The 13,703-nt window shown below is 39.0% G+C and overlaps 1 protein-coding gene across 1 annotated transcript in view; it reads left to right on the top strand.

The window, feature by feature from the left end:
• LOC139717743 (sodium- and chloride-dependent GABA transporter 1-like) overlaps window positions 1-13,703 on the top strand; it is a 140,139-nt gene that overhangs the window by 96,041 nt on the left and 30,395 nt on the right. Inside the window, exons 3-4 of the mRNA XM_071629247.1 lie at window positions 6,719-6,926; window positions 7,472-7,604. Coding sequence (XP_071485348.1) covers window positions 6,719-6,926; window positions 7,472-7,604 — 341 coding nt within the window. The remainder of the gene's footprint in view (window positions 1-6,718; window positions 6,927-7,471; window positions 7,605-13,703) is intronic.

Here is a 13,703-nt window from a genome sequence, read left to right as displayed (position 1 = left end):
ATATTTCGAATATTTGTCGTTACCCAACTGAAGCCGTGTTGTGTTGGTAAATACTTTAGCAACTATACAACCCTTATACCCCTTGAAATTAAATGTCGTTGCAACGTTGTTACACGACTACACGACTACAAACGATTTTTTTTTTGGGGGGGGGGGGGCTGATGATGCAACTTATTCTCACTGGGTTCATGTCAAAAAGGAAAGTTAGTCAAGATTAATGCACAGGTTGGTAAGAGACATGTCAAATCATGACGTCATCGCCTCTTTGAATATATACGTATTATGTTGTATGGGGTTGTTCCTAATATCTCTGTTTCGTGGAAAATACGAAAGACCATAAAAATGTAATTTCGTTCTTATTTTTTCATTTGCCCATTTTGTGTCTGATTTTGATGTAGCCTACCATTCTATTCGTGTGATTGTACTTTTTGAATCAAAGACATCTTGGCCATGATGTAACAATATCTTTAATTACTTAGCTGTCCTGTATTGCATTAATAGACAAAAAAAAAAATGAAACAACAACACCAGCCTAGAATGAAGTTGATAGACTTAGAGAGTTAAAGACACGTGTCATCGAGAGTTACAATAGCTAGGTGATGTTTGGTTCTTGCTGCTGATTTCGTGTCAAGTCTATTGCCACTGGGGTGTTCTCACAACGATGACTAAAATTTGGAATTCTACAGTAATAATGCTGACTCTTCCGTAATATCAATAGTAGATGTATGCGCTCACCTTTTTGCTATTGATACCGTGGTTTACTGAAAACGTAAATTGACTTTTGTAACAATCCAGAAGCGAGAATCGAGACAGGTGAAGAAGAGATAGGGACGTTTTGATTGATCCTTGCAGCAGCCTTCACCCTTGAGGGATTCTAGAAAATTCAGGTCAGAATTTTGAGCGTAAATATGCACGATTTGAATTCGACTCCCCGATTCATTTTATTCACGGGCTGGCAAAGAATGAAGGCGTAGAACTCGATCGCGATGGATCGCCTGTTTCAACATATATTATTAGACGAGAAATACACGAGGGCGAAAGAGATTCCGACAATGATTAATATCCGAAGGAGAAGGCGACTTGGAAAGAGACCGTTTTCAGACAGAGCGTTTCGTGGAGGTGCTGCCTTCCCAGTGTTTAAAAAAAAGAGAAAATCTTCACTTTCGGCTTGAAGATGTATTTCACGGTATGTTTATCTTCCTAATTGGATGCAATAATTTGAAGAGTACTTGCAAGCTTCTGGAAATGTACATCTGTTTATTTGTTTGTGTGTTTGTTTTTAAGATGACATTGATGATTTAAGTCGACTGAAGGAGAGCTGTTCTTGTCAGTTATATATTTTGAAATCATCTTTACCACTGTTAACTGAGAGTTTTTCTGCGTAACAAAGAAGCATGCTCTATTTTTCCTGAAAATAAATACATTAATGAAAATAAAAAAACACAAGCGAATAAACAACTAGAAAACAAACAAATTGATTGAAAATAAATTCCAAACGAGTATATTACAGATAAGAAAAATCGCACCCTCTGTCATCCAAACGAAAGATATTTCGTCAAAAACTTATAACGATAATAATATCTAGAATTTGGTTGCCTTCGAGGGAAACATATTGTGAGGTTTAGCTTGGCCATGATATGCCATCGTATTGCGGACAGGTAAGATGGGAAAGTGATGGGGCCGCTGAAAGCCAAACTCATTTTTGTTGTTCTGGAGAGAAGCAAAAACAAGTTTAGCGCAAGCAGACTTATCCTTAAAAAAAAAAAAAAAAAAAAACAGAGGGAGAGAGGGAAACCTGTTGGAACGAACACAGTGTCCCACAGTGTGAGAAACACAGTGTGAACACATTGTGAACACATTATGAACACAGTGTGAATTCTCTTCACACTATTTAATTCGAGCGTTTTAACAATGTGAACACATTGTGAATCATCACTTCACAGTGTGACACAGAACATTACCATATGAACACTCTTTGTGAAAACCAAACCACAGTGTAAAATCATCTCCACACTGTTAAATTCGAGATTTTTCACATGTCGACTATGTGACCACACTGTGAACACACTGTGGGACACTGTGTTCTTTCCAGTAGGGAAAGAAAGGGTAGAGTGTGTGTGTGTGTGTGTGTGTATGCAGGTGATAGAGAGGGAAAGAGAGAGAGAGAAGAAAGGTGTTTTAAAACCCTATAATTCATTCCACCGCTAATGAATGATGGTGTATAAGAATCAGTACGAAAGTACGAAAATGATTGAAAAATCATGTCCTTTGCTAGTCAAACGCTTGAAGTCAGACGCGACTCAAGGCGAACATGAGAGAAAGGTGCACGCAGACGTATTTCTAACGCAATTTTTGTTTTTACTGCTCTATTTCTTGCTGTAAAAATGGACAGTTCAAAATCAACAACAACAGCTAGTTTTGTCATCAAAGCGGAGCACAGTTTAATGGAGAATTCACTTTTGAGCACTCATCATTAAGTGACATTCCAAGATTCGTGTCTATTGCACATACGAGTCTCTAGCACTCATTTGAAAACGGACAAAAAACAAAACAACGAAAAGAGAAGACGCTATCCCACAACCCACCCAGCTTCATGGCAGGTAACTTCAGGTATTGCGTCAAATTGAATCACTGCCAGCCAACCATTTGGACACCGTGTCGTGCAAAGAGGCTGCTCGCTTGGAGGTAGAGAATGGCAACCTACAGCTCAGTAAATTAGATAAGCACGCTAACACTTTCTCCTGCCTTACCTGGGTGTGACCCTGATCACCCCATGGCCACTGGTGTCTCTGTAGCACAGTCTGTGGGTTGATTCCCAACTACTCAAGTGTCACCCCAGATCATTAGCACCGACACTTTTCAAGGCAGCATCTCACAAAGAAACCCTTTATACAAACCTCGACACACACGATGACAAAACTAACAGTTGACAAATATTCTTTCTTTCCTGCTCAATTACTTGTCGATTGTTCCTTGATGACCCTATTTGATCTTTCTCCGAGACGCAGGGGTGGCCAGTTTAACTTAATCGAGCGCTTTTCAATCAGTCAATAGGTAGCTAGGCCTACCTGCCGCGGTGACATGACACAATGAACACAGAAAATGTAGATCAACAGATATAATGTTCCCTCCCATTTGCTGTGGGGAAGCGCTCGGTAAAAAGTCTAGAATCTATACAGGTAGACCGTAGGGAGAGCGCACTTGACAATCTCAATTCTCCTTTGTATGTATAGAAGATGACGTAGGCAGCCGAGTAACAATAAACTGTACTTAGAGAAACTAATGACTTTTGTTGTTTTTAATTTCCATTTTGTGTTACCATTCAGCGTATCTTAATTGTCATTTTGAAATATATCAAGCTAGAACATTCGTTTTCTCCGATATCTTGAAAAGTATGGTATACAGCGTGCGCTCTTTAGGGGGAATGATTAATGTTTGCGGAGAGGACACCTCATTGTGACGAACCTGATAATTGGAGATGTAGTCAAAAGAAAAAAAAATAATGACGAGAGGCGTGACTGTTTACTCATGTGTGCGTGTAATAACCCAAGTGGCGGCGCAGGAATATTAGTCCATCTCAGTTCATCCAGTATGCAGTGTGAGATTTCATATGCCTGAATTCCCATCTGTACTGTATTAATGCATTCAGATACTTTCTTCGAACGGGCTTTCCTCACTTCCCGCTGGCACGTGATCAATGCTTGACATAAAAGTATCCCCCTCCCCTTCAATGAAAGACAACCATTTGTAATGGATCATCACATGAATGTTGTTATTGATGTTTCACTCACCGAACGTGTCCTGAAGATAGTCTTTAGAATCACGGTATAATGCCAGCAGGACATTGAAGCGACACGATTGAAGATAGAAAGAACTTGGATGTTAATAGACATAATTTTAAACTATTTCTTGGTTTTTGTTTTGTTTCGTTCTTTTTTTTTTCGGAGAAAGACAGAATCCTTGCAGAGACCTGAACTGGTATGCTGAATATTTTTACCCATTTTTACGATTTTTGTTGGTCCTTCGTTGCCGATCGCAGACATATATTATATTGTGAGCACCTGCAACCAACTTACCCCACCCCCATTACCATCTGTTACCAGTTTAGCCATTATTTCTGGTATGTTTCCCGTAACAAGCACGTAACAAGCAGAAATACAATTTTATCTCAAATTGGTTGTCATAGCAATCACGTCCCCAATGACCTTCAAGGGGCAGATCTCGGTTTCAACTGAGAAGAATCAATTATAGTCCCACTCTTTCTGCATGAAACTTTGATGTAATGTTTGACTGGCGTGTGGTAAATCGACATTCTGAATCTGTGTGGTATGAACGGGACCACAACTACGTCATAATGCTTGTTTGATTGTTGATTATTTCATGACCGTTTATTGAGCTATCGCCTTTGTAGCCGCTGAACAGAGTCATGACGGCTTATAACAAACGTTATGGTGGAATCGAATGCAAAGACGCACAAGTGGGCAGCAAGACACAAAGGAACAACCCTACATTTACTAGCCACCAATACATGACACTACGTGTGACAAAATTAGCAGGCCATGTCGTATCCACTTCCCTATTCGAATCATATTAATGAAATATAGAAAGCGACCGATTTCTTCGCCTCTTAGTGATATTCACGGCTCGGAACGTAGGCCCTACGCAATTTGTCATCCCCTCCTACGGAGATGTTCTATGCTAACGACGATATGTAGGTGCTGAAATGATATATTCAATGGTGCTGATTTTTGGTGCTTTTAAAAGCAATCAAACAGAATGTCTTCGATGAAGAGCGCTGAAATGTCTCCATACAGGCACACAGTGAGGAATAAGTCTAATCTTTAGAAAATACATGTAAGTAGGCCTATGTCATAGGTACGGGAAGTTAGTGTTTGCTTACTCGTACGCTTAGATATTATTTCTAGACATGCACAGAAACGTGTTTTCTTGTGATGTAGCGCATCAGGTTGTCTTTGTTATTGTGTGTACTTGCTTGAGTCATTGTTTGTAGGTGATAGTTTGCGTAGCCTTTTTGCTTATTGAACGCGAGGAAGTTATATTAAATAATAAAAAATATGAAAATGACTGTTAAGGTGTGTAACATGTGGGCAACTATACATCCCTGGTACATACAAATATAAGATCCGACAGTTCGCTATGCTTTAGTGTAAAACGGCCTGGTAAGAGTAATACATGGAAAGACATTATTTTGTCACCTAAGTTGAACTGCATTGTGTGCATCGACTGTTGATGCGATCACATTCTCATAAAAAAACATCGTGATTATAAATATTACTATGATTCTTGTAAAGACATGGCCCTTTCAGAGGCTCAACAAGCCTTTCATGTACAACCAACACGATAATATTTCATATGAATTTCAAATGCGCATCAATAGAACACCATGTTACTACTAAGTTTGTTTTTTTAGTATCCTACCAATTATAAATGTCGTAGGGTATGCAGTGATTTGCTCGATGTCACGTGGAGAATTTGCTAATACTTACCAGAAATGCTAAGATTCGATTCCATGGCTTAAAAGATAAAGAACAAAAATTCTCAGTAACCTCCAGGAATGAGCTGTCGGTGTGTTGTCTCCTGTATTCTACGATTTTGCGAAGCGAAATGTACATCGTATCCCAAACGCCAAAAATTCAAATAGCCAACAACTTCCTACTTAAATGCAAGAGAATATTAAGTAGAGAGGTGAAGGTTGATGTTTAAATTTTCCAAGTTCATCGTGTCACTGCCGGCAACCAGGGATAGCTTGCCTGGTGGTGTGTCGCTGCCCGGAAAGTAGTAGATGACAGGTTCGAGTGCCGTGGCTCCTATATTTTCCGACATGTTAATCCAGTCAAAAAATAAGTTAGTCTGATAAAAAAAAAGAGTAAAATCTTAAAATTTGACTGAAATCGGATGAAAAATAAGGAAGTTATTCTACATTTTGAAGTTTTGCTAATTTCTGCAAAACCATTCTTGTACAGTGGATATGAATATGTAAATGAATGAGCTAACCATGTCACACCCTCACAATTTTCAATTGATGATGTAAAAAAAAATTACGAAAATTCAATGTTTCTGCCATTGAAATCTGAAACATGATGTTACTCCTGGTTGAATAACTTCAGAATAGTGATCAGTTAGATATAAAAGGATTTAAGCCTCGGGCATAATTGCGTTTGAATGAAAAACTGGAAATTTCACAATTTTATGTAGAAACTATATGGCAAGTTGTGAGGGGATGACATGCTCACTTCGCCATTTGCATATTCATATTGACCGTTCAAGAACTTTTTCCTGAAAAATTAACAAAATTTCAAAATGTCACAACTTTGTTATTTTCACCCGATTACGATTAAAGTTTTACCGTTGAACTTGTAATAATTTACTCTCTCTTATCAGACTATATATTTGGACTGGATTTCCCATTTAAATTACAGATCAGCAGTTGTGATCTTACAAATTTCATTTGTTAGAGGGAGACAAACTGAAGAAAATTTAAACCTCAACTTCCAACTTGTTAATTCTTTTTCTTTCTTCTTTTTATTTTGTTGGTCTCATTCTCAACTCAGAATCATCCTAGTAAAAACTTTGCAACAGAATGTTAAATTCGAATGTTTCCTTGTAACCTTATAACCTTTCCTTATTCAAATTCCTTCAGGGTCAGTATATCAGTTTATTACTTCCAATTCCTTCATCCATTTTCTTTTTCTACCAGGTGTTGGGTATGCTGCGGTGGTGATGTCGTTTTGGCTCAACGTGTGGTACATCGTTGTCATTGCCTGGGCCCTTCTCTATCTCTTCAATTCGTTCACCGCCACGCTTCCCTGGTCGCACTGTGATAACAGCTGGAACACACTCAACTGCACCACCAACCAGACCCTGGCCGATAATTACACCACCGACCCAACCACAGAGTTCTGGAAGTAAGGATATGGGTTTCTTTTGCTAACTGCTGGAGTAGGTCGATCTTTAACATGAAGGCACACTTTCACATGCGTGTCACAACGACGCGGAGAATCACTGCTTCTGAATAAAACTTATTGGCCTAGTGGCATACTAAGTAAAAGAAAAACCCAAAATAACGATTGACTAAAAATCAGTGAAATATTCAGGGAAAATGTTTAATCATTTGATCATTTGCGAACGTCCACTGAGTTTCTGTCCTGAGATGCCACGTCAGAACGTATCAACATTGTTATATTATCCAAAATATATGTAGCCATGTCTCTTTAGACTAACATTTCCTCTAAAACCTTCGAGGTTATTTTAAAGTGCATAGCATCATTATCATTTCAAAGCACTTCCCAAACAGGTTTCTTTCGTTAATCTGGAAGAACAGCAAGAAAAAAAGGCTATCAGCCTTGGTAAAGACATTCTCCACTAGATGTCATAAGGATGAACTGAAATATATAAGAGATTGTGAACAGCCTGCAATGGAACATTCTCGTGCAATCTCTATTCCTTGAAGGTATTACGTGCTGGAAGAAACGGAGGGATTGCATAACCCTGGAAAGGTTCGCTGGCAGCTGGCCCTAACTCTCCTAGCCGCCTGGATCATCTGCTACTTCTGTATCTGGAAGGGAGTCAAATGGACCGGCAAGGTGAGGTGTTGTTACGTCAGAAGCTTACAACTTACTCATGGCTGCTTCTTATTATCACATGAATAAACAAACAAGAGCGTAGACACTATGGAGAACTTGATTGGTGCATGCTATGACCGGTCGGAGGAAAGAAACTTTTGAAATCTCGAATGAGCAAAGGACGCGAATGATTTTGGTGAGTTCCTTGAACGTCTAGCTCTGGTTGAATATAGATTACCGTTTCGTAGAATGATAATCTTGAGTGTACAGTGCTTTTGATAATTTCACAAGAACTTCCCCAAACTGTAGCCTGCTTTAATAGAGCAAGCCGAATTACCTGGTTAAGTTTGAAATTGAAAGAACGTCTTGTTTTTACTAGTTTTATGTAACGTAGGTGGTCGGGGATTATCGATTTTCATGCTATGCTAGAAAAGACTAACTTAGACACGTTTGAATAAGAAAAGAAAAGCAGCACAGTGCGACGTTATGATGGTCTGAGAGCGTGTGTTATCACAAAGGGCAAAGCTTTAACATTTACACGTACGTTGTATATATGGCCAGCTGGTACTTCAATCCCTGTATGCTGTTTGAGTGGCCCGATTCTCCTTCCTTTTTTTTCCTTTTCATTCTGTATAATAACATTACCACTGTTATAACATTCGCAATGTAGATAGTAGTTAAAAGTGGGCTAATAATGTTCAAATACAGCATTTTCGATGTGAAAAATGTTCATGGGTATGTGTACACAACAAAAGGGCAGTATTACCGGGAAAGAAAACTTTGGTTTAAACGTGAAAGAAAAAATTATACGGTCTCCTGGAAGAAGAAAAGGGCAAATTTTATGATAAAACGCATGAAGGGCAAACATTACCTTAGTTCTGCAAAGCCCTACATCCCGTGTACATGCGAGCTGCAAACGTGTGCAAATGCGAATATCCAGCGATAATTGATATGGGACGGAAGGAACACGTAAACAAACTTTCGCCCAATCGCAGCGGCCACTCACCAGCAGGTTAACCTGTCGTCATGTGATATTCCTCGCACCTGTCGCGAACGGCATCCTGACATTCTCAGACCACGTGATCCTTTGTGATAAATGCAGACCCCCTTCTCTTCCTGTTATTCTACGCAGAGTCAACACTCCGAGAGACAATATGAGAAATGGCTTGTCATATTTTTTCAGGGCACCCAAAATCTTCCGAACAGATCGTGCGGTGAGTCCAGCGTTTGTCCAAACAGGAGGAAATTCTCTATTACACATGCAAGGCAAATAAACGAGACGTCAAGATAAGAGCTCAATTGCGTGACTTTTGATTCCATATCTTGCAGGAGCTACGTGTGAGAAGATTTGAATTACTCAATACCACCGGAAGAGTTTCTTTTATTCAAATCAGCGGTATCTTCTCCAGCAGTCACATGATCTTTCCCCTTGTTTATTTTTTTTTTCAAAATCATTTAAAACGTGATTAATTCATAGCAAGCAGCAATTTAGCAAAGGTGAGGGCTTTGTTATTCATGATTCTTATCATAATGTGTACCGTCAAAACCTTATACATTTCATGCATTAACTATACATGATGTGCTTTAATTTAATCCGAGCGCCTGTCATTCCGTTTCTTCCGCACGTATGCACTGTTCTGGGAGACGCGGAGATTCATCTGGCGGCGGTAACAAGCCTAAATAAACGTCAACATGAGAAATTGGGCTAATACAACAAAGTGGGTCGAGTCTGACTTGACGAATGTTACCGAACCCACGAGCCGGTCATTCTATGACACTTTTCGTCTCTAATCTGCGACATCTGACTCCAACTCACGCCGTGTGACAGGGACGTCATGCTAGCGCGCCATGCTGGAGCATAGTTCTGCAGACCCGACCCGGAGCAGCCGGAAGCCACGAAACATCTTCGTTGTCATGGACCCTCCATGTGATATGCGCATGTGCCATCATGGTGAAGGATTTTTTTTTACATAACATTTCGTCCGCTATTTGGTTTCAGGTAGCCAAACACCATGAGAATCTGTCATCTGAAATGTGTTCCGTGACAGGCAGGCCGTGTCTGTTGAGCCGCTCAGGAGACTTCCGTCATCCCCGTGAGAAATGATACCATGTCTGTCTTCCTCTTGAGGAATATGACTAAACTATCGAAACAATTCGATTAGACGGGATTTCTTAATGTTAGACAAAATTGACTTATGGAATTAGAATAAAGCTGCGGCGTTCCTGTACTAAAATGTTATCATGATACCCTTTAAAGGACAAGTTCACCTTCATAAACATAAGGATTGAGAGAATGTAGCAATATTAGTAGAACACATCATTGAAAGTGTGAGGAAAATCGGACAATCCGTTCAAAAGTTATGCATTTTTGAAGTTTTTGTGCAGTAATCGCTGGATGAGAAGACTACTGCAGTGTGTGAATAACTTAGATGTCACATGCGTCCAACAATATAAGGAAAATATAAAGAGAATTTTATTCAATATATAAAGAGAATTTCACAAAATTTCATCTTTTGAAAAAAGTACACATTCCCCCGACTCGTTATCGACAAATGTTATGGGTAATATTATTCCCCCTGCCTTTAGAAAGAGGCAAGTCAAGTGCTCTTTTATTATGCGAAAAAAGTGAAAATATGTTATATTTTCTTTACATTTTCTTTATACTGTTGTACGCATATGACTCACAAGCTGTAGTAGTCTCCTCGTCCAGCGGTTCCAACACAAAAATTTTAAAAATTCATAACTTTTGCATCGATTGTCCAATTTTCCTCAAACTTTCACTGATGTGTTCTACTAATATTGTTGCATTCTCTCAATCCTTATGTTTATGAAGGTGAACTTGTCCTTTAAGTTTCCCACTTGGCATTGTCTTATGATTTGTATGTTAACTGCAACATGATCTAGACACAAAGCTATCTCCATGATTTTTTTGAAGTCATCGATCTTAATATTACGGGTGAAATGAGGGCAAGTGCCCGTAAGGACGAAAATGATGCTTACCTATATAACATTATTGGTTGGATACATTTCACAATAGAAATTACGACTAATACTTCTGTCGAGTTGACATTAAAATCATATAAACAAAGACAACAACATGTTTGGAAGGAAACAAAGTAGAAGGGGGAAGGTAGACCTAGGCTATCTTTTAGTATTCATTACCATTTATTCATTTTCAAAAAACCCCAATATATATATATATATATATATATATATATATATATATATATGTGTGTGTGTGTGTGTGTGTGTGTGTGTGTGTGTGTGTGTGTGTGTGTGTACAAAACCTGTCATGCCAAAAAAAATATACACATTCTTTATATATCGAAATGTAATATATTCACACAATAATAAACTGTGAAGCCAAGATGCATGATATTTACTGAGTAATGCTGAAAATGGAGGGGAAGCTAAAAAGCAGAGCTTGCAATATGCATTCCCCATTATTAATAAGATACAGAAAATCAAAGTGATACTATATGCAGGGAGAAAAACGTAGATTATGTTATAAAATGACTAGATTGCACAATGCTTATTTATTAAGTGACAACATTGCAGTATTGCACCAGGCATGTACTTTTTGTTGTTGTTCGTGTTTTACCTTCCTTGGTAAGCCATATGAACCCCTATACACACAACACCTTCCGAAAATATCTATCAAAACGAGAGGCTGAATTCAGACAATTTTAATTTTGATCGTTTTGACTTTAGGCGATCCAACATAACTGCAAACAATATGTCTTCCCTTAGATTGATGATAGCCAACACAATATGCTGGCTATTTATTTCTTAGTCGAAAATCTGGACAGAATTCAGGTAAGACATAACAAAGTACATAATTAACTAGAACAGAACAAACTGGTAATTACATTATACTGACGTTTTCACTGTCAATATAACAACAACGGGTATTGATCTTTTTTATAGTTCAAAGAAAGGATTAATGTATAGGAAACATAACTACTATTTTGGTATGTGGGACATGTTTTGAACGACTGACAGGTCTTCAGATCTGGAAGAGTCATTTCTAATTATAACTATTAGCTCAGCATAGCGGGGATTGATCGACATCAGATGAACTCAAAGTACATACGAGTTGGCTGGCTCGGAAAAAGTACATGTGTAGAGTAAACGTAGTCGACTGGTGAAAAGTTTGCAACGTTGACAATGAAATATGATCATAACAGTAGTTTGACCTTGAGGATAAAAGTCATGTAATCCACACCACAGTTAAAGAAACATGGAGGAAACATAAAACTCTAGCACAATGTCCACACGCACACGCACACGCACACGCACACGCACACGCACACATACACATGTACATGCACACACATACATACACACGCACGTCATCTTATGAAATTCATATCTAATTGAAAAGCAGTTTGGTCTCAATTTTGTCACACTTATGGAAATTTGTTCCCTTCACAGCCACCTTTAAGTTAACATTTTGTGATGTGGGTGGGGGTGGGAGGAGGTTAAACTGAGCTTCAAATATACAAGGCAGTATTGTTTTGATCATAATTGGAAAATAGGTCTATATGGTTGACAGACAATCAAAGCACAGAGGACGATTGCAGAGGGGGGAAACATGGGAAAGAAACAGGAAAACGGGGGAGCGAAACTGGCAAAGAAGACGTCAACATTTAATAAGCACAGACCGGTTAACCATGACCCTCTAAGATCTCCAGAAAAACAGCGTGTAGGCCCGCTGATCGATTCTTGCCATAATATTTGTCCGGCTGAGTTGCCAAATGCCCCCAAACGAGGATCACTGCCGTTTAATCTCTGGACCTGGTGATGACGGAGGCGCACCATTTTCGGCAGCCAGATGTCGTAACCTCGCCCCTACCTTCGGGTCACTACCAATGACAAACATGGTCGCTGGGCGGAACTCTCTGCTACGTCAATCGGCATCCCAGGGAAGGAATCCTTCTCTTGCTACTCTAACACAAATTACATTTTCTTCCTCAGAATATGAGAGAAACACCGTGTGCACACGCGAGGCAGAGAAGTGCATACTAATTTTCTTGTCTTTTTGTGATGTCTTCAACAGGAAATAAACATAGCAATTCCGAATGGTATGCATCTTGCCTTGACAAAAGCACAAACTCGCAATAGCGAGACAGGTCTCATATTCTTTCAGATGATACTATTGATAGTCATCGCTATGTCCAAAATGTTTCGGGGTGGAGTCTATGACAAGGCATGTAAGATGTGGCTTTGTAGTGAACCAAACCTTTTGAACTGTTGAGAGCTGGTACATCTGGTTATGGCAACGTTTTTGCTTATTTCAGGCGACTTCAGTGTTGATGACATAACGAAAGGCCAACAACAAAAAAAAAGGAAAAAAGGATTATGTTTGTTTGTTGTTTTTTGCGGGATGGAGCTCTGTTGGTCCATGTAAAAGAAACCATAACGAATAAAACATTTGATAGATATTTTGATGAAGTAATTATAGAAGAATTATTCACATCTGTAGAAATCATCATGTAATGAGATCATCATCCATGGAATTGGATGTCAGAGGACCTTTAAATAAGTAAAGAGCGTTGCTCGTGGCGAGTCCGTACTGACCATGATATCGCTTTTCCGAAGAAATAGACCTTCACTGCAAAATGAGTGGTGCACCAAAAAAGACTCTCCATGAAGATACTATGCTGGCAAGTCAACTAAAAAACCAGTGGTATCGATGAAATGGAAATCGGTTGGAGTCCAGATTGTGCCCTGGCCCTCTCACTCACCGAAGACATTCACCAATACTGACTGTCTGGACCGAACTGAGCCCGAGCTGACGTCACTTTCATCTTCAGGAATTGTCGTCTGTACCCTCTACCAAATTATTTCCATGTGCAGGCTGTTCGTCCTTTCCCTACCTACCAAAAATCGTCTGCATAAGTACATGAAATGATATATACGACAGGAAGGATAACACCAGTGAAAAGCATAGTGAAAACTGATGTGATGAATTTCAAACAATTCGTTCTTTTAAAACATACAATAATTTGCAACTGACACAAAGGCACCTATTCCCCCATAGAGGAATCCAAACTTATATCATTTGTTAGATGTAATTAGGTTTTTGAGAGTTAGTTACACGTATTCTACTTGTGTCCA

The sequence above is a fragment of the Diadema antillarum genome, unplaced genomic scaffold (genome assembly GCF_040938485.1).
Source record: "Diadema antillarum isolate AM-2024a unplaced genomic scaffold, OU_Dant_1.0 scf00000081, whole genome shotgun sequence".
NCBI classification, from domain to species: domain Eukaryota; kingdom Metazoa; phylum Echinodermata; class Echinoidea; order Diadematoida; family Diadematidae; genus Diadema; species Diadema antillarum.
The sequence above is the reverse complement of the archived record's forward strand: the minus strand, read 5'-3'. Positions and strand labels throughout refer to the sequence as shown.